At 45.7% G+C, this 24851-nt stretch overlaps 1 protein-coding gene across 27 annotated transcripts in view; it reads right to left on the reverse strand.

Moving 5' to 3' along the window:
• Positions 1–24851, reverse strand: part of WNK2 (WNK lysine deficient protein kinase 2) — a 123583-nt gene that overhangs the window by 35910 nt on the left and 62822 nt on the right. For 14 of the 27 annotated variants that reach the window (XM_074602972.1, XM_074602966.1, XM_074602973.1 and 11 more), the window contains exons 8-19: positions 23912–24200; positions 20495–20691; positions 17145–17297; positions 12875–13066; positions 11241–11780; positions 8428–8742; positions 5559–5608; positions 2889–3054; positions 2692–2808; positions 2361–2528; positions 2082–2127; positions 782–898 (exon numbers count right to left, since the gene is read on the reverse strand). In XM_074602972.1, the coding sequence (XP_074459073.1) occupies positions 782–898; positions 2082–2127; positions 2361–2528; positions 2692–2808; positions 2889–3054; positions 5559–5608; positions 8428–8742; positions 11241–11780; positions 12875–13066; positions 17145–17297; positions 20495–20691; positions 23912–24200 (2350 nt within the window). The remainder of the gene's footprint in view (positions 1–781; positions 899–2081; positions 2128–2360; positions 2529–2691; positions 2809–2888; positions 3055–5558; positions 5609–8427; positions 8743–11240; positions 11781–12874; positions 13067–17144; positions 17298–20494; positions 20692–23911; positions 24201–24851) is intronic. The other 13 variants (XM_074602985.1, XM_074602984.1, XM_074602980.1 and 10 more) reach the window with 6 other exon arrangements.

A 24851-nucleotide genomic window follows, 5' to 3' on the forward strand; every position in this document is an offset into this window, starting at 1 on the left:
TTTCACTGAAAAGACACTGCTTATTAGAACAGTGGAGTTCTGGGCTCCCCAGTTCCATAAAGACATGGAACTACCGGAGAGTCCAGCAGAGGCTACAAAGATGATTAGGGAACTGGAGCATCTCTCTGATGAGAAGAGGCTGAGAGACCTGAGTCTGTTCAGCCTGGAGAAGAGAAGACTGAGAGGGGGTCTCATCAATGCTCAGCAATAGCTAAAGGGCGGGTGTCAAGAGGAAGGGTTCAAACTCTTTTCAGTGGTGCCCAGGGACAGGACAAGAGGTAACGGACACAAACTTGAGCATGGGAAGTTCCACCTAAACCTGAGGAGGAACTTCTTTGCTGTGAGGGTGGCAGAGCCCTGGCACAGGCTGCCCAGAGAGGTGGGGGAGTCTCCGTCTCTGGAGACATCCCAACCCCGCCTGGAGGCGTTCCTGTGCCACCTGCTCTGGGTGACCCTGCTGTGGCAGGGGGTTGGACGCGATCATCTCCAGAGGGCCCTTCCCACCCCTGCCAGTCTGGGGTTCTGTAACAGCAGTGACTACAACTTACCTACCTTACAGCGTAAGGCAGAGTTAAAATACTGAGACCTTCCTGAAACTCAAATAAACATTCCTAATTTGATTCAATACCAGGAATACACTTAAACGCGTGACTTAAAATTCATCATTTTCTTCCTCCAACTAAACGAAGTGAAGCAACCCCAATTAAAACAGGTGAGAACAGAAGAGAGATGACACAGCAGCTTCAGAGAAGAAAACGTTTTCTATGAAGTTTGTAAATACCTGGCCCTTCGGACTGCTGTGTACTCTGAGGTACCGGTGGAGAAAATTCTGGTGCATCAGTAGTAGGGTTTTCCACAACAGGACATATAATAAACCACCTTTTTCCAGTATGCAAAACTAGAGATGACAAGAAAATAAAAAGTAAACACAATAGTTTCCGTTCATTCCAGATCATCTGTCAAAACCTAGCCTTAATTTCTATGTTTAGAGAGAAAACCAGAACTTCTGCAGTACTAGCCAAGATTAAATCAATGGCTCCTAATTCGATTCTCATCCCTTCTGGAAGGGAGACGGTGACTCCTCCCAATTCTGCCACATATTTTAAGTTACTTGAAAAATTATTTTCAAGTGTTCAATACTTTTAGAAGGGCGATAGTTACAGACAGGAAAATTTTATTAACGGTACTGTGGACAGTTTTCTCACGATGAAAAATCTGTTCACTTTGTAAGGTTTATGCAGCTTAACTTTTCCATGTTGGAAGTTTTCTAGCTAATATTTCCTTCCACATCTTATCTCAAAGCCTGGCATATGTAAATGGCAAACCAGAACTATACACGCTTTGTGACTTTCATTAGTAGAAATACAAATGTTATGTTAAAAAAGGTGTACTGACATTACATGACATTTACAGGCAAAAAATAAAGCAGATCTTTTGAGCAGAAAGCCTAGTTTGGAGGATTCCCAGTTTCTGCACTTGTCAAAGAAGTTTTAAATTATCCTTCTTCCCCCAGCAGCACGGAACAAATAGACATGCAGTAACAAGAATTTTGAAAATGATGGTTCTTTCAGCAGAGGTTTCATTTTTTCCCACCAGCGCGCATTACGGAGGGAGTCAAGGGCCAATTCCCTTCCTATTCCGTTTGTCTGTAAAACCGGTAAGAAACGATTGTGTTAAGGCCAAGATCTGTCCCCCGCCGATACCAAAGTAGGTGAAAACTTTGAGTTCGAAATTTCAATTACATTACCAACGCAAAGACAATCTTTTAGCTTTCTCTTGCAAACGTTAATTATTGTTGTGAAAAGAGTATGCTCGCCCGTACCGGCTTGACTTTTCCACCGCTGATGATCAGCGGGTGGAATTCGGGGCTTCCCTAAACGTCCCCAGGTGTTAGGCTCATGCAGGTTAGCCCTGCCATCTTCCAGGCTGCCGGCAGCAGGGACCACTGTTTACCCATATTTCTAGATGTATCTCCAACCACCGGCAACTGGTAGCTTTCCTCCTGAGTCTAGCAAACTTCTGCATAAACTCATCCCTCCCTTAAAGCCTGAGACGAAGTCTGTATTCAAAGGCACAGTTACCATTTTGTTGATACACGGGTGTCTTCATCTGAGACTGCCGCTTCTCCTGTTGAAAAAATTAAACGAAAACAATTGAAGAATTATCTGTCTCGTATCAATGCAAGAGGAGCATCATTCCAAGGAGCACTCATGTAGTAAGCCTTAATGGAATAAAAGCATTGTTTTTCTAGCTACAAATTTTTTTTTTTTTCCCCTAATACAGCACATAAAACTAGTTTACAGTAACTGGTTGTTAAGAAAAAAGAATCAAATCAGAAATCTTTATTTAACATTTCTTACCTCGTTCATTTCCAGCCTATCGGTATCTTGCTGGGGACTCGTTCCCTGATCAGAACTTCGTTCTCCTTCTGTATCTTCACTGAGCATATCTTCTGCTTTATCAATAATATCTTTCATTTGTTCAATAAATGTCTCTTTTTCACTCTGCAAGATGAATTCATTCTCTACCTATAAGGCCACACCAAAATAAAGAGGAAAACAGTAATGTTTCAATTAATGCCCCATTCCATGGCTACCAGTCAGCTCGGTCAACAAGCGCACGTGAGAACGTGTTGCCTGAAGCAACTTGGTGCATTCAGAGACTGCGGGCAGCCGCATCGCCGAGTCCTACCATGTAAGTAGCAATTTCCTCTGGCGCGTCCCCATCCAAATCGAACTTAAAAGTCACCATTTTGTGATTGTGTGTTTCAAGCTGGCACTCCACCATCTTATCCCCTGTGTTACAAACCTGCAGGCAAAGATTAACCACAGTTACTTCTGGCAAAGCCAAAGGAATCCTACAGTTACCCTCCAAGAGGTTGTACCTACATTTAATATGGTCAGTTTTGGTCTGCTGGACTTCTCCTGGCGTGAACGAGCGCGGGTAGATTTCTTATGCTTCTTCGCGGACTTTCCTTCTTGTTTTCCACTTCCTATTGCTCCTTCAAAGCTGTCACTCATCTCCTTACCCGAAGCAACATCGGGACTCATGTAGCTTTGTAAGAGACAGGAAGAAAAACCCTCAAATAAAATCGCTGTCACACCCCCCGCAGCTATACATAGGCAAGATACACTACAACAGAGACTGAAAAAAAAAAAAGTACATCTGCACTCTTTTGGCCCAAACTGAGTCACCGACTGAAAGACACTCAGTAAGGGAAGGGAACTAACTACTCCAGGTCAGGCTTGTACTCTGGCTACCACACCTATTAACAAATGATCTATTAACATTTCTGCTAATACCACAGGGAAAGTCCCATCACTTTTACTATATCGCTACATCCCCCGAAATCCCTTCGCTGCAGGGACCCTTACCGTCCCTCTCTGAACTGCACTAGGTTCCTATTTTTCTAAGGCCCAGTTTCCTCAAGTCCTGCCTGCCTGCGCTCCCAGCAGGAGGTCTAAACAGGGCCAGTTTATGTTGGTCAGAGATGAAGGAAAAAAGCGAGAAGTCAGTACAGCACCCCGTAAGAGACTGTCTCTCTGGGCAGTTCTCAAGGATCAGAAGGAAGGTTTCATGCTACAATATCCCAGATGACCAGCTATCAACGGCGTATTATTTTTAGCAGCCAAAACAGTAGCCGCTAACAACCTTGTTGTAATATGACATGTACAGAAAACGTCAACATGCTAGTAATTTGCAGGAAATTTCCAGAGGTTCATAAAAACCATGTCAGGAAGGAACCTTGTAAGACCATCTGGCTTATTTATTACCCCAAGGTATGATCAGCTCTGGCTAAACCAGCCCTCACAGAGGTTTGTGTAAACTAATCTTATGAAGCTTCTGTGAGGTTTCATAACCTTCCTGGACAATTTATTCCTGCGTTCATATAGCCATACAGGCACAAAAGAATTCAAGTCTTCCTTAAATTTAAGGCTTTTACTTCTTGTTCTGCGCTAGTTGCGCAGAACAGCTTATTCCCACTCCCTTTGCAGCTACCCCGTACGCGTAACTCCTGTGTTCGGAAAGTGAACACATTTTGTGCCTAGGATATACCCCAGATCGCACCTCTGCTGGAATTGCCAGCCGTTTGCTTCACGTGCCATTACCCTCCACTCTACCGGCGGAGAGCCCAGCTCCGGCGCCGAGTTACCTCTGCGCCTGGAAACGGGAGATCTCCCTCTCCGACTGCGAGGCACCTGCTGACACAACCTCTCCCTGCCCCTGCAGGCACGACAGCCAGCTTTTCAAACACAGTTCTGGAACAGGGAAACTGGAATTCAAAAGACGACTGAAAATTGGACGTGCCTTTCTACAACTGACTAGATAGACAAAATGAGTTCATTTTGTCTAACTTATTTATGGCCCCAACTAACTTACAGTCACAAAAAAAATCAGATTTCACTTTCCACACTGTATTTAAAAAGCGGTAAGTTCTCGGGGGGAAAAAAAGAAGTTCCGTTTTAAGGTTGCGGGGTTGCACTGACTTCCATCAGGCTAATGGTTTTGGTGGGGTGGAATGAAAACAGTAAGAGAGGTGTCTTCAAAGTTCATAAGCTTAACTCATCTTATTCAGGAAAATAAAAACCAGACACTGAAATCCTGAAATCCTAACCCCAAAGCTTTATAATGAATAAGGACGAAGCTGGTTCTGGCTCCTGCAATAGGCAATGCTTACAAGCACCCATTGTTGGTACCTTATCCATATCGAAGACTGAAAACCCAGCTTACCGCTCTGCGGAAGCAAGAGCTGTGGCCAGGGAGCAGCAGATGCCTGAGGAGGGGGGGCCTGCCCCGGAGCCGCAGCCACTGCCCCCAGCCAGCAGCGAGCCTTCCTCTCCAGGGCTCTTCCTCACTGCTTCCCCTCCCGCTCCCGAGTACAGAAACGGGCAGCTGAGGGCTGGCAGACGCGGAAATTTCCCTTTCGTTCTGAGGAGTGCCGAGCTGGCTCGGGGGTTATTTATCGTTATTTCTGTTGTTAGCATTACTGGGCTTGAGCGCGGCCTCGTGCCCTGCAAAACCACAGAACAAGCTTGGGCTGCGTGTTCCAGCGCCTGTAACGATAACCTTGGGTGGCTCAACACACAGCTCCCACCGATACACCGTTCCCCGTAACAAACCCGGGGAAAGACCGTTACAGAAGGTGACACAGGCACACCCAGTTCATTCCCAAAGCGGGAATACACTATACACCCAGTCACACCAGTGCGGCATGTTTTTATACAGATCCAACAGCGTCAAAACCAGGGTCTGTACTGCCTCGGTTATCTTAACAAAAAGAGAAGTTAACATGCTGAAATGAAAGCTGTTGTACACACACCAAGGCACCAGCCAAACTAAAGATTTAAGAGTTGGAGGAGCCAAAATAGGCACACTGGACACAGAACATCTGAGCTTTCTCCCTGGACGTGCATCCTTCCGTCTTCTCCTGGTCAGCTCCTGCTACTCTTCTCTCTGCCCAAGCAAAGGGCAGGCATTTGGCCCAGCCTTGTAAAGAGAGGGGAAAAACAGCCGCCAGAAAGAAAACATTTCTTATGCCAAAGAGATTATAATGATACCTTTCACAGCTCTGTGACAGAGTTTGAAGTTTGTCCTGTATTGCCTGCTCCTAAAACGTAAGAAAAAGTCATTTAAGTAAATGCATTGTATTGGCAGATGAAAAACACCTTTAAGAAAGGTTTTGCTGTTGAGATACCAGTAATCCTAAACTGTTCTCTTTAACCAGTTCTTGGAACTCAGAAGGAACTAAACGTCCCATTTTACCCTCCCGACATCACTTCTGTCCAAAGCATCAGTATCTGTGCGCAATCGCTTTTTGAGACAGAGCCACTGATCCCCTAGTTCCCTTCTGCTGCCTCTGAAGCAGAAGAGGTGGTGAAAAAACCCAAACAGTTCTCACCACAATGGAAAAACCTGACTGCAGGCCAAATCCACGTCACCACCTGCCTAGTTTTATTTTTTGAACGGGTATAACGTATAAGCTGATTTGCTTCATGGCTTTGTATAGTTTCCTGAAATACATTAAGTACTTTCACTGCATTTGGCTTACTGCGAAAATTTCTGGGGAACTGCTAATTAAAAGGTGGAAATTCATCGTTTAAAACCACCGCCCTCACACCACGTCCCCGTGCTCTCTACGCAGTAGGCATTTTCCCACCAAGCTTCCCCCTTCACCGGCTGCCAGGCTAGGACAGACACCGCCAGCGTGACTTTCGCATCGGGTGCACCCATTTTCACAGAATTTGTGATGCCGATGCTACCGGCCCTGCTGTAACAAACTTACCATGTATGCACACAGACACACACACCCCCCTGTGCATGTATACGACTGTGCGTGTATATACACACCCCCAAATATATTCATAAATATATATAACTTCATATATATTTATAATATATTTACAAACGTACGTCTGTAAAATCCTTCCATAGACACACAGCTAGGAACAAGCCCCTTGACCGTCATCGCTACATCTTAATACACCACAGCAGCTGGCAGACTGGAGTTAAAAGCTTAGTGGTTAACCAGCCAACCCCACTCATTGCTCGTAACTGCCACACGGATGCCATGCCAAGCTTGACTGCAGTTTCAATAAAACTGCAAAATTAATGAAGAGTGAGAACACAGACATAATGTATCCAAATTTTAGTAACGCACTTGGACCAAGCGCCTTACAAAATCTCATTTGCCTGATTGGTCTGAGTGCCGCCGCACATTTGAACAAAAGATAAAGAGATAAAAACGTTATGGCAGAGTAGCAACAAAATGCAGCGTCTCGAATATATACAGGTATGAAACTCCTCTTACATCCCAGAAAACCTTAGCGATATATGTCATAAAATCAGCACGGGGAGCACGCTGATCAAGGTGACCAGCCTACGATATTGGACTGATTTCCTAAATTGAAAGGGAGAAGGGAGTTAACTTCCAGAGGAAATACGAGAATGAAGTTAGCAAAACAGTGGGTAAACGTTCCTAAGGGTACGATGAAGCGAGAGGACAGCCACGTGCCTCAGCGGACATGGATTTCTCGGGTAATAGAGGACAACTTGTGACCCCCATATCACGCTGCACACTGAGGTTTATTCCTGTCTCCAGAATCTCTAGTGGGATGGACCCTGCATGGAAGGCTGTAGCTCTGCATCGGCATTGCACCTGTCGGGAGCTGTGAATACAGAAAAAAGGCAATTGGAGAAGAAATGCCTGGAGTAAGGGATATGCCCGACACAGCCAGGACACTGGGGATTCTGCAAGTGAAGTGCTATAGATGGGTTCTACCACTTCTGCTGTATCTAACCCTTAGGATACAGAGATTCACCAGGAAGTGTCCTACATCACACCGGGCATATTCATTTCGCAAGAATCAGACTGCCACTAGCAAGGAGAGGCAAAATGGGGAACGAGAATCTAGTTTTAGTGTTGGCAGCATCCTCACTGAACACCTGGTGGAGCAGGCGTTAAGCTGTACCTCTAGGGAAACTCCCAGGCTGTACTGCGTAGTGCCCAAACTAACCGGAATTTAGTTTGAAAAGATGGAAACTGTTATTTGGGGAGGAAAGGTAGCTCAGAACAGAGAGCCTCAAGAGGAACAATTCCGAAAGCAGAATTGCTGAGGGATATTTCCATTCAGAAGCGGAGAAGAAATTAGACTTATTTACTGAAATCTCGTACAAATGCTAAAACCTTTGTTTTGCTTTGCTTATGGATATCAATTAAAGAGTTGAAGAGAAGGAAGCGTTCTGTGACATTCTGTCAAAGACCGAAGGTTAAACAATTACAGGAGAGGAAAGAAAGTCAAAATAGCAGACAGGAGGAGCTGACAGTTTTATAAAGAAAACCAATAAAAGGTTTATGCTTATATGACCACTGAGAATGGGGAACGCCTAGGACCATCTGAAGAAACAAAAATCCGAGGGCTAGACGAGAATCCAGGCAATGCAGGAGGACACAACGCTCAATGAAATGGGAATAAGACTCAAGCTGAGGAGCATGAAGAGCTTTGACATAGCAAAGCATCTGATTATGGAGCAGTTTCTCAAGGCAAATGATGGTTGGGTGCACAAGTGCTTGAGACATTTAAAACAAGACCAGACAAAACATGGATGAGACTACAGAACAGTTCTTACTGACCCATGGCACTTAACGTACTTTTTAGCTCTGTGTTTGTGCTCAGCTAGGGACAGAGAGGAACTTAGTCTTGCTGCCTCATTACTTCAAGGAGACATTTCACAAGGTACAACGTGCAGTTTCCAGCTTCATTTGATATGGCCAATTATTTGCTGACCCAGAGGTGCTAGCATCTAGGACAAGCGGCTCTGTACAGTGAGGGGGGATAATCTCCCTTCTGAAATAAGCCCATTATTTCACAAAGGAGTAAGAAGGTTAAGGGTGAAGCTGGTGAGTTACGTTGGAGGAAACAGCTCTACCTCTTGAGATGTCTCCACGACTGCCTGGAGAGCTGAGCAGGGGGCTGGGAGCTGCTGACCCAGCGGCTGGGAAAGCTCGGGCTGAAGCTGCAGCAGAGCAGAAGGCTGAAGAGGCAGACACTGGTCTACGGGGACAGGCGGACTAGCCGTGGCAAGGCTGCCATGAACCTGGGCAATGCCTTCTGGAGCGCCGCGGGGAGGCAACAGCTCCGGCTGCAACTGCAAAGGCGGTGACATGACTATCGAAGGTTGCACAGGCAGCACGGGCACCTGGGCTCCAGCTTCCAAAGCGTACTGAGTGTGTCCAGGCATCTGCTGCAACACAACAGACAGCTATTAAAACAAATCTCTGCTCAGGACACTGGTGACTTACATGCCGAGGTACCGAAGCCACCGGAGTTCCCAGAGAAAGGATTACGACTCTGCAATGGGACTGCATTTGTGTGGTCTGTGCTTGGAAAGGCAACTCCTGAAGAGTTCAAACTTGCTTTGAAACGACCAAATAAAAATCTAAGGAATTCCTCCTATATAGTTATGACAATGTGTCTATCGCTTAGGCACTATTTAATTCATAGCAACAAAGCCACATTTCGCTATGAAATTAAAATTTTACATTATGAATTCTTTGTCCTGAAGAGTTTGCTCTCAACGAGCCTACCGCAACGTCCATGCAAAGAAAACCACACTCTACCCATAATCTAAATTAGGATTTTTAAAAAACAACTTTTCGATATATGTAGAACCGGTAGCTGGTATAGACCACACAATTAACTCTTTTTTTTTACTGCATATATACCAGTGTCCCACAGAACACGTTGTTTTCCATTCAGTTTAAACATTTAAGACACAACTCCACTCTTGACATGCCAAGCACCAAGGCCCCAGTCCTGCAGACGCGTCCTTGCGTTACGCACAGAGAGGAAGTTTCACGTATCTCAGTGGATTTCTTCAGTGCTTTAAAATAACTCGTGTGCGTAAGCGCTTTGTGGGAACCAGACCGATGCGATTATATGCCAGCTACCTTAGAGACTCTGCTGTTATTCTGCATAACCGTTCTTTGGAGTTGCACATTTAAGAACAGAACATTCTCCTTTTAGGTACATCATGTATTTTTCCAAGGGGACTGAGCTTGCGGGATGAGGAAAAAGGGAAGAAAGGAAAATATGGAAGAAAAAAGGCTTTTTAGTAGCTGGTAAAACTTTGCCTAATTTTTACATTTTTAAGGCGTCGTCACCTTGAGATCTAGACTAGTTGGAGAATATATTAAGAAAAATATCAAGACTCAGATGAGAACTAGGCCACACAATTTTGTTACCGCACGCTCTCTGCAGATTCTAAATATAAGCTGAAATTATTATTCCAGGTTTTAATGTGGATAAAAGTAAAGACGCGATGTGCTTTGCAACAGGAGTTACATGGCTGCCTCAGGGGAGGCTGGCAGAATAGCAATGACATTTATTTATTTATTTGTTTTTAAATCTTCCATAAAACTAGGATAACCCACAAGATGTTTCAACGTAGAATTTACCTAGGCAAAACTAAAGTCAGAGGTGCTAAACATCAACTGCCAAACAGCCCTGCACTGGACAGCCTTTGACAGAAACACCTCGCCATTAAAAGCACTTGAATAGAACAATGTATATTTTGAACGTTCCTCTACCTTTGCCCATTTTGTTTGTAATGCCTATTTTTTCTCCTAAAAACATTACCGTGCAATTCTTCCATATATAGATATTTGATAGATAATGACTGCGCCAGGACAGTTTGGGAATACGAGTTCTTTGGTTTTGTTTGCTTGCTGTGTGTGACGGGGCCGGATTCGACTCCCCCTAAAGCCATGGGAAACACCACGGGTACCGAGCTCAGCGGTGGCTCTCCTGGGCTCGGCGTTGCCCGCGTTTTCACAAACGGTATTTCTGTACTGAATATATGGCCAAAGAGAGAAAATTCAAAGCGATGTACTACTTTAAAGATGCCATGATATGGCAGCTTGAAATGGGATGTTATGAATCTTAATCAATATGTTATGACAAAGTGACATAGGAGAACAGAGATTTTTCAAGAATGCTATTACTAACGGGATTTAGTGCTCTCTCCTGCGCGGGTCAGCCTGCATTTTGTGTTGTCATACCACAGACGTGGCGATGGAAGTATTTACAGACTCTGAGACAAGTCCCAAACCAGTTCTCTTGTAAACAGCGCTAATATCACAAGCTCCACTTTATGCCTCATTTCTTTGATAAGGGAGAAAGGGTCTGCGGCTAGAACCCATTCTTGTCCGATAGACCTCTTCCATGGACTTTTCTGGAGTCATTATCTAACAGCCATTTCCCTTTGCTGTTTTTAAGCGGCTCTGCACCAAAACAAGTCTGTCACTCCTGCCAGCTCACCCGTATTTTGCCAGAAGCACCCAAAAGCCTACGCAGCGCGCGCAGGCTGGGGTGGGGTGAAGGCACCTGTAAGGCTTTCAGCTGCTGTCCTCATGCCACAGAACGACAGCAAGTACCCCTCTCACGTTTGAGACGGGAGAAGGAAGAGGGAATTAAAAAAGCGCTCTCGTCTGCTCGTTTTCCAAAGCCCATTAGATCAGTCCCTGCCTCCTCGATATTCACCCCTCCCTGGGTGGAGGCCTCCCCTGCTCCACCTGGCTGCACAGCTCTAGCAACCACCTCCAGGACGAAGGTTGAGAAGTTATCAAAGCATCTGAAGACCAAGGAAAAAAAAAAACCTCCCCACTGCCTGTTCCCAATGGAGCGAGCCCCGGGAGCGGCCCGGGGTCCAGGCTTGACGCAGCCCCCCGCCCTGTGGATTACCTGGTGACCAGCCCCGGGCGCAGACAGAGTCTGTTCCGCAGGATGGATTATGCTTGGCTGAAGTGACTGAGGAGGTGGAGGTTGCTGCGGCTGGGATACTGCTTGCGTGCCCTGCGTGTGATGGGGAGAGGGCGCTTCGCTCTGAAGGAGCTGCTGGAAGGTGGTCGGGTACATCTGCTGCGGGGGGAGCGGGGCCACCCCGGGGTGCGGTGGCAGCGCTGGCACTCCCGGCGGAGCCACGGCAAGCAACGGGATCGTAGCAGCCGACATGTTTGGCACTATCGTTTGGCAGGGCAAGACCAAAGAAGCCACGGTGGTGTGAGGAAGGTTGACTGCCTGCATGGGGAGGGCGGGGGAGTTGGGAGCCATGGGCAGAGCGGGGTTCATGGGGAGGCTGGGCAAAATCACGGCCGGAGCAAAATACTGAGAAGGAGCAGGGATGGGGGGCACGTTTGCAGCCGGTATATCAGAGAGGTTTGGAGGAAGGCTGTCAAGTCCTGCCAGAGGAGTAATTGCAGGAATGACAGGAAACTGAGGAATCTGAAAAAAATATAATATCACATAAATTGCAAGTGCTTTCACTGACGGTACAAAGTAGTTTCATTTGCCATACAAGTACGTAAAAATCACCTGTGCCATGATGATAATTATGTCTGTTTGTTAATCACTTCCATTCATTTCCTGAGGTTTATAAACAATAATAAAAACCAATTTATGCTTAAATCATTAGCGAAAGAGAAAAAAAAAATTGATTTCGGGGGAACGTTTTTATACCTTAGAAGCTTAAAACTATTTGTAACACTAGCTTGAAGCCTTCAAGCGACATACTAATTAAAAGCTGCTTTCATTCTAATGGAAATGAAAAGGAATCGGACCAGACAAAATGCAAAACTCTTTCATGCAAAATTCAGTAAGACGATTTGAAACCCTTGTTCTTTAAGGAGGCTGGCTGCAACCCAGGCAGCAGGGAAGGTCCCAGGAAAAGGGTTTTTACAATCAAAACCTCCCAGTGACGTAGCGGACCGTAACTCCCCCGTCACAGCGGGAGCAGCTTCTTCCCTTTGGCGCAAGCTGCTTCGCCTGAGGGTGGCCGTCACTAGCAAACACACTAACAGCACCACCAAACCCTTCCAGGCCAAGGAGAGGGTCCGTCCCTGCGACTGGAAACACAAACGGGGCTGAGAGCTGAGCTGGGGGCGGGGGAGGGCAGGGGGCAGGTGGGGAAAGTGGTGAAGTCAGGAGCTCAGTAATAGAAAAAAAATAAAAAAAAAAATAAAAAAAATGGGCAACTTGTCATGCTCTGAAGCCTGGGATGGGGAAGAGGCCAGAGGGGAAGGTGCAAAAAAAAAAATTTAAAAAAATTGCAGTTATTGCAATTTTGTAACTGCCATCAACTGGATTCTCTAGGCGTGACACAGGATTACTCACAAAGGAGATTGTTGCTTCACCAAACAAAAACAAATAGTAAAGAAAAATACAGGAATTAGGAAAAAAAAAGCTATATTCTTACAGACTAATTAAACTGGCATGCATTCAAAATAGCCACACCAAAAAACCGCAAATCATGTTAATTATTAGCTGAAAAAGCTTGACTCAAACGGATGTAATTCACGCACGGTTTTCAAAGATGTTACCTGGGAAGGGGCCACAGGCGGCAGCTGGGGCACAGTGGAGATCTGGAGGGGTTTCAGCGGCGCGCTGCTGGCTGCCACCTGAGAGCTCTGGGGCTGGTACTGGGGCAGGAGGTGGGCTGCAGGCTGGATGGGGCACACGGGCTGGCTGGCAAGCACCTGCTGCAGAGAGGCTTGCTGGGACATGGGTTGCTGCTAGGAGAGAAAAGGAGAAGAAGAAAAGGGTTATCGCCCGTGTGTCACGGAAGAACCAGTTCACTGGCCACAGCTGCCCATCTCTCTCTCCAGTTGAAGGCGCGCAGCCTCAGCAGAACCGTCGCTGGGAGGGGGGACAGCTTATAGAAGGGAAGGGTGCTCTGAATTTAAACACTGTACGAGAGCCTATGTTTAAAACACATTTAAATGCAAGATACATTACCCGAAAAGACAAGTTCTAACTGTCTTGGAAAGGTTATTTGTAATGACTCAGACTCTTTAAATCCCAGAGATGGTTCTAGTTGGCCCTGTAAAATCCCCACCTACTAACTTCAAAGATTCCTACTATGCAGATTATACCCAGCTAATCTTGGCATTCAAAAGCTGACTACATAATGCAGCAAGCACCAAAATATACAGTACTTATTATCTGAGACATGAATAAAAGACAATAATTATAGTAACAGCTGGATCCCAGTTATTTCTGAGGTGCTGTAGTAACAACACCGCAGCTAAAAAAGTAGTTTTACCCTTCCAGGGAAAACTGTGCTCCACTGGCCGGCCAGATGTCATACGGTCGAACGGAAATATAAAGCTGCATTAAAGCCGAAAACAATCAGTAGCACCTTTCACGTTTTCCATGCTACCAGTATCTCCTTCTTCAGTTCCACTAATTAATGCTGAAATTACAGATAAAAAAAAATAATCTTCTGTTTCAGAAGCATGGCACCACATTGGCTCTGCATTGACCTACTTGGGACCACGAGACCGGTTGGGGGAACGGGTACAAGTTTCTCCAGGGGAGATTCCAATCGGACACATGAGAAAAGTCTTTCCCAATGAGAAGAATCAGCCATTGGAACAATCTCCCCAGGGAAGTGGTGGATTCCCCATCACTGGACACTTTTAAGACTCAGCTGGACAGGGTGCTGGGCCACCTTGTCTAGACGGTGCTTTTGCCAAGAAAGGTCGGACCAGACGACCCTTGAGGTCCCTTCCAACGCGGTATTCTATGATTCTACGGTTGCTTCACCCAGGTTCAGCAGCACATAGCACCTAACAGCAAGGCTGGTGGTCAAAAGGTAACTTTAAAATGAATAGCGAAGCATTACAATCTTTCATCTTCGCCAGATCCACCGTAAATCAGTACCGTAATATTTTGCTCTGTGCTTCTTTAGTGGCAGCATTCTTCAACCAGTTGTTAGGGATTAATACAATAAAACTGTAGAAGATGTAGCAAAAAGAAAGAGCAAAAATTCAACCACGGCTGGTAGGTTTCCAATACAAGGATCAGTGAACAAAAGAGCATTTGGCCACTGGTATCGCGTGTCTGGGGCTGAATGCACCAAAGGCCACAAGCAGTGGCATCAAATAACTCTGCACAGCACCAGCTCAGCTCTGCGGCGTTTATTAGAATCACGGAATGGTTCAGGTTGGAAGGGACCTTAAAGATCATCTCGTTCCACCCCCCTGCCCTGGGCAGGGACACCTCCCACCAGACCAGGTTGCTCCAAGCCCCGTCCAGCCTGGCCTTGAACCCCTCCAGGGATGGGGCAGCCACAGCTTCTCTGGGCAACCTGGGCCAGGGGCTCACCCCCCTCACAGCAAAGAATTTCTGCCTCAGATCTCATCTCAATCTCCCCTCTTCCAGTTTAAAACCATCACCCCTTGTCCCATTGCTCCACTCCTTGATCAAAAGTCCCCTCCCCAGCTTTCCTGGAGCCCCCTTAGGGACTGGAAGGGGCTCCAAGGTCTCCCCAGAGCCTTCTCTTCTCCAGGCTGAACCCCCCCAGCTCTCTCAGCCTGTCCTCCCAGCAGAGGGGCTCCAGCCCCTCTTGACCTCAGGACAGCATTAGTCCTGTCTGAGTATTCATCTTGCCACGTCAAAAAAACCCAACGCAATGATGTGGCTCTCTACTGCAGTTTCTGGCATTCCAGGTTTTGGGAAAGCAGGGGCATTTACCCTGTTAAAATCACAAACTCAAGGGAATGGCAGGAGCTGGCCTGGCACTGGTGACGAGACAGAGCAAAACGGCTGAGATGGAGCCCAGCTGGAGGGGTGGGGGGACCCCACTCGAGCCCCCACTCGCTCCCCAGCATGAGCTACGCCAGACGGGAAACTCCTGCCAGATCCGACCCGGCCTCGGGAGCAGGACACTCGCCCGGTGCTGGGCTGGAGCTAACAAACCCAAAAAGCACCCAAAGCCAGCTCAGGTATCTCGGCATCGCCGGCGGGGTTAATCTGCAGCTCAGACAGGCTGCCCACAGATAATCGAGGATTGAGCACGCCGATACGGGCTGCCCAACCTTCAGCTCCAGAGGACACTGCCTTAAAAGCAGAAAAATTGCGCTCCTGGAACTCAGCAGATTCCAAAAGCCTCCGTTTCAAATGGGACTTGTGAACTGGATGAGGCACAGGGAGGGGAAAACATCCAGATGAACGCTGACTTTGCCTCATTATAACCTTAACGTTATAAATGCCCAGATACCCGAGCTGTGGAGAAAAAAAAATAATAACGAGGAGGTGCAACGTTGATCCCACGTGTCTAAGCCATCCGTGTATATTCATACAAGATCAATACGTTTCCTTCCGTCAGGCAGATGAGTTTCCTCACCCTGATTTCCCATTCTGTGGTTGAATTGCCCTGCTGTTCACCTAGACAAGGCTGCAACTGCCCACGGCATCATGCCAGGAGACTCCGGGAACACCAGACCTCTTCCTGGTTTTGAGGCACACAGGTGCTCTGGGAAGTTCTGCCCAGACACTTGATCATTTTACCTATTTCTGTAATAACAATACTGTAAAAAGCCACTTTTTTATCGCACTTCCTGGCAAGATTAGAAAACGAAGAGAGACTAGTTATTAAATCCTTTTACTATCAGGGATAGAATTGTTTCAAGAGAGAGCAACGCTGTGAGGAAAGGGCAGGTGAAAGAAATTGAGCAAGTTGGGCAAACATCCTATTCCAAACCAGCATTTACTCATGGGGGAAAATAAACAACGGATTTTGAACTGCCAGCATAAAGCTCCAGAGCCCGCTAAAGAGATCTGTGCAACTGGTGAGGTCCTAAATTTGCACGAGTGTAAAATTTTTGGCTGAGAGAACCATGAGAATATCCCTGCCCATTAGAAAAAAAAAAAAACAAACGCGACATATGACAAAACTTCACATAAGCGTGTGTTTTTTGAGGAGACCAAATTATGTTGTTCCTACACTGATGCTTTCAGAAGAACGGGGCCCGTTAAACAAAAAAAAAGCATCCTGTGAGATAAACGTCGGGGACTAAAAAGGTTTGGAGAGGTCACAAGGCATACAGACATCCCCCAGCCCCATCAATGGTTTCTCCCGAAGGAAACCAAGCTTTTGGTAGGATGACTGAAGTGAGCCCTGAATTAGTCCACCACACAGGTCCGGGGCTCGTTGCTCCCCGGCTGACAGCCCCTCTGCGCAAGGAGGCCGCTGCAGCTGCTCAAGAGGTGTTTTGTAAATACCTTTAAGGAACACGGGTTTGGGGAGGGGCGGGGGGGCAGAATTTGGTAATTCCAAACACACAAGGAATTACTATTTGGAGACAATTCAGAGAGAGACAGACTCCTCTCCTGGAAGAGAAAGCTACTGGCTGGGTGCCTGTACTGAACCGTGCTTAACGCGCCTGCACAACTCAAAAAGCGGCATCGCTGAGGATTCAAAGACAATTGGCACCAGGCAACAGAGTCACCTACTAACCTTTTACGAAGCAGGTGCCAAATAATAACGCAAAATTAATAAAAACTCTTTGATTTCTACGGCCCAAGACAGGACGTTGAAATCAGTGCAAGGCTGATGCTGTTAAGCCACGATGGAAGACCAGTGTTAACGTCCATCAAGATGTTCCAAGGTACCACACAGCAATCGTCCTCAACCCGTCAACTCTTCCACCCCTTAAAGCCAACGCCCTTCGCCCCATCCCTACGTCTCCCAAGCGGCAGTTCTGTAGTCTCAAACCCCTCGACCTTGCTGCAGGTATGGGCTGGAGCAGAGCACGGGGAAGAAACGGGAGGAGAAAAAAGGCTTTTTGGCAACGGCCGGGCTCTCACCTGCTGGCCGGCCAGCACCGGCTGCGGCTGCCCCAACTGCAGGGAGGCGACGGTGGTGGGTTGGACGACGGGGAAGGGCATCGCCGGCTCCTGGTAGTGCTGGGGTCGCGGGGTGACCACGGCGGGCGCAGGCTGCACGGCGGGGAGCCCAGCCTGCGGGAGGGAGAGAGGGAGAGCGCAGCGTTAGAGATGGGCAACCCCGCGCCTCAAGGGTCTCGGCAACTGCAGGGGAATAGTCTACCGGCACTTGGTTCAACACAGAGAAGGGGAAAAAGAGATATGAAAAATTATCCGCGTGGAAAGTCACTTAATTTAAACATGTGGGAAAAAGTCAGCAAATTCCAAAGAAGACAAAGCAAGCCGCATTGCGTTTCTTTCTGGAAGGCAGCGCGCAGACCAGTAAAAGCACTGAAAGCACGCGCAGAGTGAGAATACACCAACCGCAACAACACGCCGTTAACTGGGTGAGAAAGAAAGTTATCTTCACGAAGATTTTTATAATTTCATAAAGAATCTTCATCTTCCAAAAAAAGCAGGTAATTTACTCGAAATGGATGCCAAGAAAATGAACAGAGAAATGAGAAGCAAATTAAAACCCCAGTGGACATGGAAAAAAAAAATAATTAAAAGAAATTCAGATAAGGTTTGTAACAGCAGCAGTTGTCAAACTTCAGCTCAAACAAAATAGAAAAATTAAAAATGAACAACATGTCAGACTGAGGCCCATAAGCCTAAAAAAACCCAACAAACCCAACCTACTACAGCTCCGCTTATGTGCCTGTTATTTTGGTAAATAATCTCCCAGAAAAATGCAGCGATTTTTGTTTTTTCTTGGGAAACGGAAAGTTTTTGAGTCAGGCTTTTGTTTCCTATGTTTGTTGAGATTTTCAAAGCTTGGAACTTTTTACCTATAGTTATCGCAGGACAGAAAAAAAAATATGGAAGCCCCATTAGAAAAATCAAAGGCTGTGAGAAATATTTTGCTTGTGAATAAAGGTTATTACCTTGGCAAATCCTCAATTGCAAAAGAAGTCACACATTTAGGGTAAAATTACTGAAACCTATCAATGGAATGAGTCTGCTCTAAAAGAGTATGCTGCACAGCTCACTTAACAAAAAGATTTCTGCTCAAGACGCCCCTTTTGAGTGTTATATTTAGAGTTGTTAAGGTAGTTCGTCAGGTGAACGAGAGTGCGGAAGGATGATTCCCAGGAGACGAGTGCACATAGGAAAGGTGGTTCCCGCAGTGGAAGGAGCTGGCTACAGACGCCAAGGAGGAGGTTTTTTTTTCCTTCAGGTAAACCCAGTCCTGTTTCAATGCATTCACAACGTACAGTTCATAATTTCTTGCGGGCGGTTTTGGAAAAACATAAGGTAAAACCAGGGAAAACGATGAACTTCCTGAGTACGTAGGGTAAATCTGGATTAGGCAGGAAAAAAACGTCGGTCCGGGATTTTATTTTTTCTTCTCTTAATTCAAATAGGATGAAACAAACAAACAAACAAAAGAATAATTAACCTACCATATCATTACTATCATTTTTACTAGGCAAGCTGCTTCCACTGCTGGGGGTTGCTGCGGGCACCCGCCCGCTCGCCGCCGGCGGTGTTTTGCCCGCGCAGGCTTTACAGCAGGGCTGGCACCATCCGGGCACGCTGGCTTCGCCGCCCTCAGAGGAGCCAGAAGGCAGAACGCTTTCTGCAAATCTCGCAGATCTCATGGGAGAAGAACTGGTCTTTTGGCTAATTATGGATTGCAAAGACTCGTGGAACAGAGGCAGGTCTAAACTTCTGCCCCAGGGCCTGCTGACTCGTGGGAGAGGTTGAGACATGGAGTTGGCTACTCGGGGAGTGAGCACTTTCACCAGGCACCGAGACTTCTGACACGTTTTGATCTTGGCCAGACCGAAACAAACAGGGTAGGCATGCCTGAGGAGGCTGCTGAGGGTCTGCAGGGTGTGCAGAGGTCCCCAGTGCCACCAGAGGTGATGCACCTGCTGCCTCTTGTCTAGTCTGCAGATCCACGTTTCCCTCTCCGGGTTCTTGGGGAAGGGACGTTGCGTTTGGAGTCAAAGCCACGGCGGGGTCGCTGTGGCGGCGAGAAGCACTGCCTGCTGCGTGCAACGGGCACAGGCTGGGCCTGGAACGTGGTGCTGCCACAGCTTCTGAGGGACATGACACGCTCATGTTGCGCCACTCACTGGAAGCACCTGAAGATTTATGTTCACTTGCACGTGTTTGTTCTTGCACCAGTAGTTCCATTAATTGCTTTTGGTCAAGGTCATAACAGCATGGAAATGGGAGCAAGCGCGAACGTCTGTCTGGGCTCCCAGTGCCTGATTTTGGACCCTCGGTAACAGCCGGACATGGCCAACTCTGTGCAAGATTAAATCCAAACCCAGAGCCAGAAAGGCAGTGACTGGACCTGTGACCTTCGGCACAACTGGAAGAAACACCAGACGCAAGAGGCTCTTGAACAAATGAAGGAACAATAACGTGTGGCTATACTGACAGCGAACCAAACAGTTCTCCTGCGCGTATTTGAGTTTAAGAATTGCAAAGCTACTAATGGAGTTCAGTGACAATGGATTGGGTAAGAAGCTTTTTTTACTGAAAGTACCACAGCTGCCAGCAAAGCACCTCTTCAGAGCGGCAAATACAGCTGGCCAGACTTCATCTACTAAGCGCACATTTCACATTGACTAGAAATAGAATCATAGAATCATTTAGGTTGGAAAAGACCCTTGGGATCATCGAGTCCAACCATCAGCTCCACTCTACAAAGTTCTCCCTTTCACCATATCCCCCCTAACACCGCATATAAATGAGTCTTAAACACAGAGATGGTGACTCCACCACCTCCCTGGGCAGCCTATTCCAGTGTCTGACCACTCTTTCTGTGAAGAATTTCTTCTAATGTCCAGCCTAAACCTACCCCTGCTGCAGCCTGAACCCATTCCCTCTTGTTCTATCACTAATTACTTGTGAGAAGAGACCAGCATCAACCTCTCTACAATGGCCTTTCAAGTAGCTGTAGAGAGTGATGAGGTCTCCCCTCAGCCTCTTCTTCCTCAAACTAAACAGTCCCAGCTCCTTCAATCACTCCTTGTAAGATTTATTCTCCAGGCCCTTCACCAGCTTCGTTGCCCTCCTCTGCCCTCGCTCCAGCACCTTGAGATGTCTCTCGTATTGAGGTGCCCAAAATATATTACTAAGCAAGTTGCCATCAGAGCCGAGTGAGGAATACACGAAGCAAACCCTGGAACCCACACCTACTGAAACCAGGAGTATAAGGGAGCCGTTAAGTAGGATCTAGGAGACAAAACGACATCAAAAAGCTTCAGACTTACTCCTGAGGGCTGCTGGTAGTGCCCCAGCTGCTGGAGGCCGTGGGGCACAGCCTGGCTCTCGCTCAGAGGGGGGCTGTAGACCCGCTGGATAGCAGGAGGTACCGGATCCGGCAGAGACGAGTAGATGACGCTTTGCTGGCTGCTTTGGGAGTCTGAATAAACGGTGGAACCCTGGCCACTGTCAAACGTGCTGTCGGCTGAAAGAACAATACTCTTTATTAAAAGCTCAACACCTCCAAACATTCAAGTAATGATTTTAGAGCAAGGTCAACACTTGTTTACGTAATTAGCATTTTTACTACCCTAGCTATTTCCATTACATAAATAAATTATACAACACAAATGTTATTTTCTCCAAAAGGCACATACTGTTGCTTTTAAGCCAAAAAACCCATCCCCATGGATTTCTGTACACGACAATATTTTAGGCACATTGATATTTCCTTTAAAGGGCATAAGGTTGACATTAAGAACTGCAGACGTTTATAGATGTTGTAAGATGAAAGGCAAGGAAACCCCAACTGCAACGTTCATAGCAGACCATGGAGTCTTTTAGACTTCGATCTCCTGGGGAGGCGCTGACTTTTAACACCTTTTTTTTATTAGTAGCACTGAAAATTACAAAATTCTTTACATTGTACGTGTTATTAGTTTGGCAAACCATACCCTACTTGAGTATACAGCAATACCTCCAGATGAAGAACAGACAACAAATGAATTTGCAGGTTTGCAGCGATTTAGGAGCACCTTTCAGAGCTCTGTTGGAGAGTCTCGTGCGGAACGTTCGTCCAGCCAAACTGCGGGATTGCACAGCTACGGGGACTGGGCAAGCACCACGTCTTTTCTCAAACAGAAATAAATCTTTGAACTGTACCGTCAACTATTACCAATTTAAAAATGTCTTTCCACAAATTTTGAAGCCCATAAAGTACATGTGCCCAGTTCTTCTTGAGCACAAGCTACTGTTTTATTTGACAAATAAAACGAGACAATCAAAACTGTAGCTGTAAATACCCAAAAGACAAATAGCTTGTAACAGAGATTTCTTTCAGATTTAAAACCAAAAGAAAACTGTAGCGCAGTTAGAAAAAAAATGGCTTAAATTACAGCTAAGTTTAAATGCTGTTTCTTTTCTTGACACTTGCCATCTTCTCTTTTTTCCATATTCCAAATAAAGTTTTACTTAATTTGGCTTTCAAATAACAAATTACTTTTTAATAGCACCAGAGATGACATTTCGCCTCAGTATTCACAAACTATTCTCCCAACTGTTTTTTCACAAAATTAAACTCCCCGCTATATTTGTTCAGCTCATTTCTAAAAAGAGTCAAACACGGTCCCACACTAAGGCGTCAGGGATTTCTGCTGCAAACACACTTCCATTTTATTACAAACAATTATTTAAGACCTCAAAGAAAAAAAAAAAAAGAGTATGATGGTTGAATGCTGAAGTAAAAGCTGTGAGTCAGTCTCAGACTTTTATAGAACAAGATGCACTGTTGTTTTAATTAAGTTATTAATTTACATTTGGCCTCAGATTATGAATTGGTAGAACAGTAATTTAGAGAGGTTTCAGACCTAACATCAACAAGAAATTTTTCAAAGACATCCAACAGTGAATTGTCAAATAATACCAAGTATTGGTTAAAATTTGAGAAGGAGCAGGAAATAAACTGGGGGGGGTTTATATGGTTTATATTTAGCGTAAAATTCTGCCAACTCATGTCCAACTGAACCATGGGAAGCGCAAGGAGCCTCCTTGTACTACTGGAAACAAAAAGAGCCGTAATTACAGTGTTTCTCAAAGGAATTAGATAGCATGAATTAAGTATATGATCCAAAACAATGAAATGAGATCAATTTAGCTTCAGGAAAAAAAAAAAGCTTTGTAAATGCTGCAGTAGTCTGAGTTATGCAAATACGGCCATTTCTCATATCTTTTAAAGGTTTATTTTCTTGTAGAGGTATGCTTGGTTATTTTAGGATTCAAAGCAGACCTCTGTATAGCAATTTATACGATACCTGAATTAAAGCAGCAGCTGTCTCTTTGCTAAAGATAATGCATCTTTAATTTAAACATGCTTACAGAAAAGTCCACAACAGTAAAACAGAAACATTATGATAATAGTTTAGTAGCAAAATACGTACATCGGAATTTATCAGAAAAACCAACAAAAAAAAAAGAACTCATAAAATTTCAAATCTTCCAAGCTAAAAATATCTGGCAACATTTCCTTCAAGATGTTTAAAAGTATAAATAGATTAAGATTTCAATACCAGAGCTTGACTCAGTAACAAAGGTTGATTTCAGAGGACAGAGACAGCTTTCTTTAGGGAAATAAAAACATTACTTCCTCATGCCTTGTTGTTTGCTGGAGAGGAGTCTGATGCTCAGACATAAAACGAAGAAACAACAAGCTCTGCAAGCAAAGCCAGGCGGTTTCTCATTCAGAGACAGACCAAAGTCAGTGTTGGGAATTAAAACAGGAGATGTAAATCCATCTGTCTTGAAACAGCCCGGTGATCACCCTTCAATCAGCCCCAGCTGAACGTGAAGAGTTGGCAGATGAGCAGCTTGTAGCTACCAGGGCCTGGAGGAGCTAGAGCAACCACCTACTCTGACCTGCCATAACGAAGATCAAACCACCCCCTTGCTTCAAGGCCACAAGCTCAGGACAAAACAGAGAGCCCAGAGGAACAGAGAGAGCACCCGCATCGTGACTTAAGGACCCCAATAATAATGACTGTATCAGCCCACAAGGTCTGGTGCGCCCAACGTGCGTGAGCAAACCACAGCTGATACTTCCCACAAAACAGGGAAATCTTGAATTGCATCACATAACACTCAGAGATGGATTTTTTTTTTTTTTTTTATTCCCTGCTGTAGACCTTTGCACAGCTTCACAAAAAACTTCACACAAGCCCTGAAGAGTAACTCACAGAACACAAGGAACTGCAGCGCTTGGGTTCCAGCAAGGTCTGCTTTTGACTAAACCTCTCCCCATCGTTGAAAAAGCCACCAGTCGCTCTGATCAGTTTGGTGCCCATTCAGCCTCTGCAGGCTCTGAAATCGTTTCACGCAAACGTAGGGCGGATGCCACTATCTGGCACAGAAAACATGTATTTTTTGTGTCTAGCAGTGGGGTCTCCTTGCTTTTCTATTTACAAATATATTATGTTTTCTGCATTTACTGCTACTGAAGGAGGAGCTATCTCTATATAATATAGTTGTTCTTGAAACTTTATTTCCTTCAAAATTTATGCGTCTAAGACACTTGTGTTCTTTGAGCTACTGTGCAAAAACCCGCACAGCAGCTCACCTCACCATGCTCACCTCACCGCTGAGCTCAGATTGTCGTTGACTTTTACCCTTGGACGTTCATGACCATGTGCGCACAAAACCAAGGGGAGACTTACACGCGACAGACGTGACGCTGGTGGGCAGGTTTTGCTGAAAGGGATGCTGGTCTGCCTCGGGCTCCTCTGATTCGGACAGGACATGGTGACCGGTGTGGGAAAGGTAGGTGACCTGGACCTGCTGCGCGTGTGGCGTCTTCAACTTCTCCAGACACTCAGAGTCTCGACGTTCCTCTGACTGCATCCTAGGCCAAATTCTCTCTCTTCTCCATAGTATTAGCGCTACTCTGTCACGTATTGACTTCGCAACTATCTTGAGATCGTTTTCATGAAAAAATCCAGAGTCAATCTACAGAGGAGGCACAAACTTAGCAAGATCATGTGCGCGCAGATGGGCATGCACACACGCCTATTAGTCACAACTCTTCCTGACAAAGAAAACATCAGTCTGAAATAACATGAATTACACATTCCTCACAAGAACAGCAACTTAAAAGCTTGATGGGGTTTGTTTTTTTTTTTTTTTTTGAATAAAACTTCTATCCCTAATGCATTTTAAAACAACAATAGGTAATTTCTAAGACCCGAATATATATTGGGTCAATTTATTCACCAATTAACATCCATCAAGACGACGACAACTAGTTTAACTGCAGATGGCTTCTCTGGGTTTGGGGTTGGTTTGTTTTTTTTTTTTGAAGGACTAACAGAATAGTCAAAAGAGGAAAGAAACATCTTTGAAAAAGCTCTTTGAACAACGCAACTGGAGTAAACTGTACTACCCCTTAATCAGAATCTATTGCCTTAACCTTTCCAGTATACACTGTTTCCCAAATTGCTGTACTTGGTACCGCAGCAAGTCACGAAGGAAAAGACGTTAACAGAATTTCTTCTTAAATTAACCTCTCTTAACTTGTGAAGTCAGTCAGTATTGATCGGCTTTTATAAAGAAAAAGCCTATCGAGTCAAACGCAGACTGTTCGCATTTGACTGCAAAGGG

This window comes from Larus michahellis, chromosome 10 (assembly GCF_964199755.1).
Source record: "Larus michahellis chromosome 10, bLarMic1.1, whole genome shotgun sequence".
Taxonomy (NCBI): domain Eukaryota; kingdom Metazoa; phylum Chordata; class Aves; order Charadriiformes; family Laridae; genus Larus; species Larus michahellis.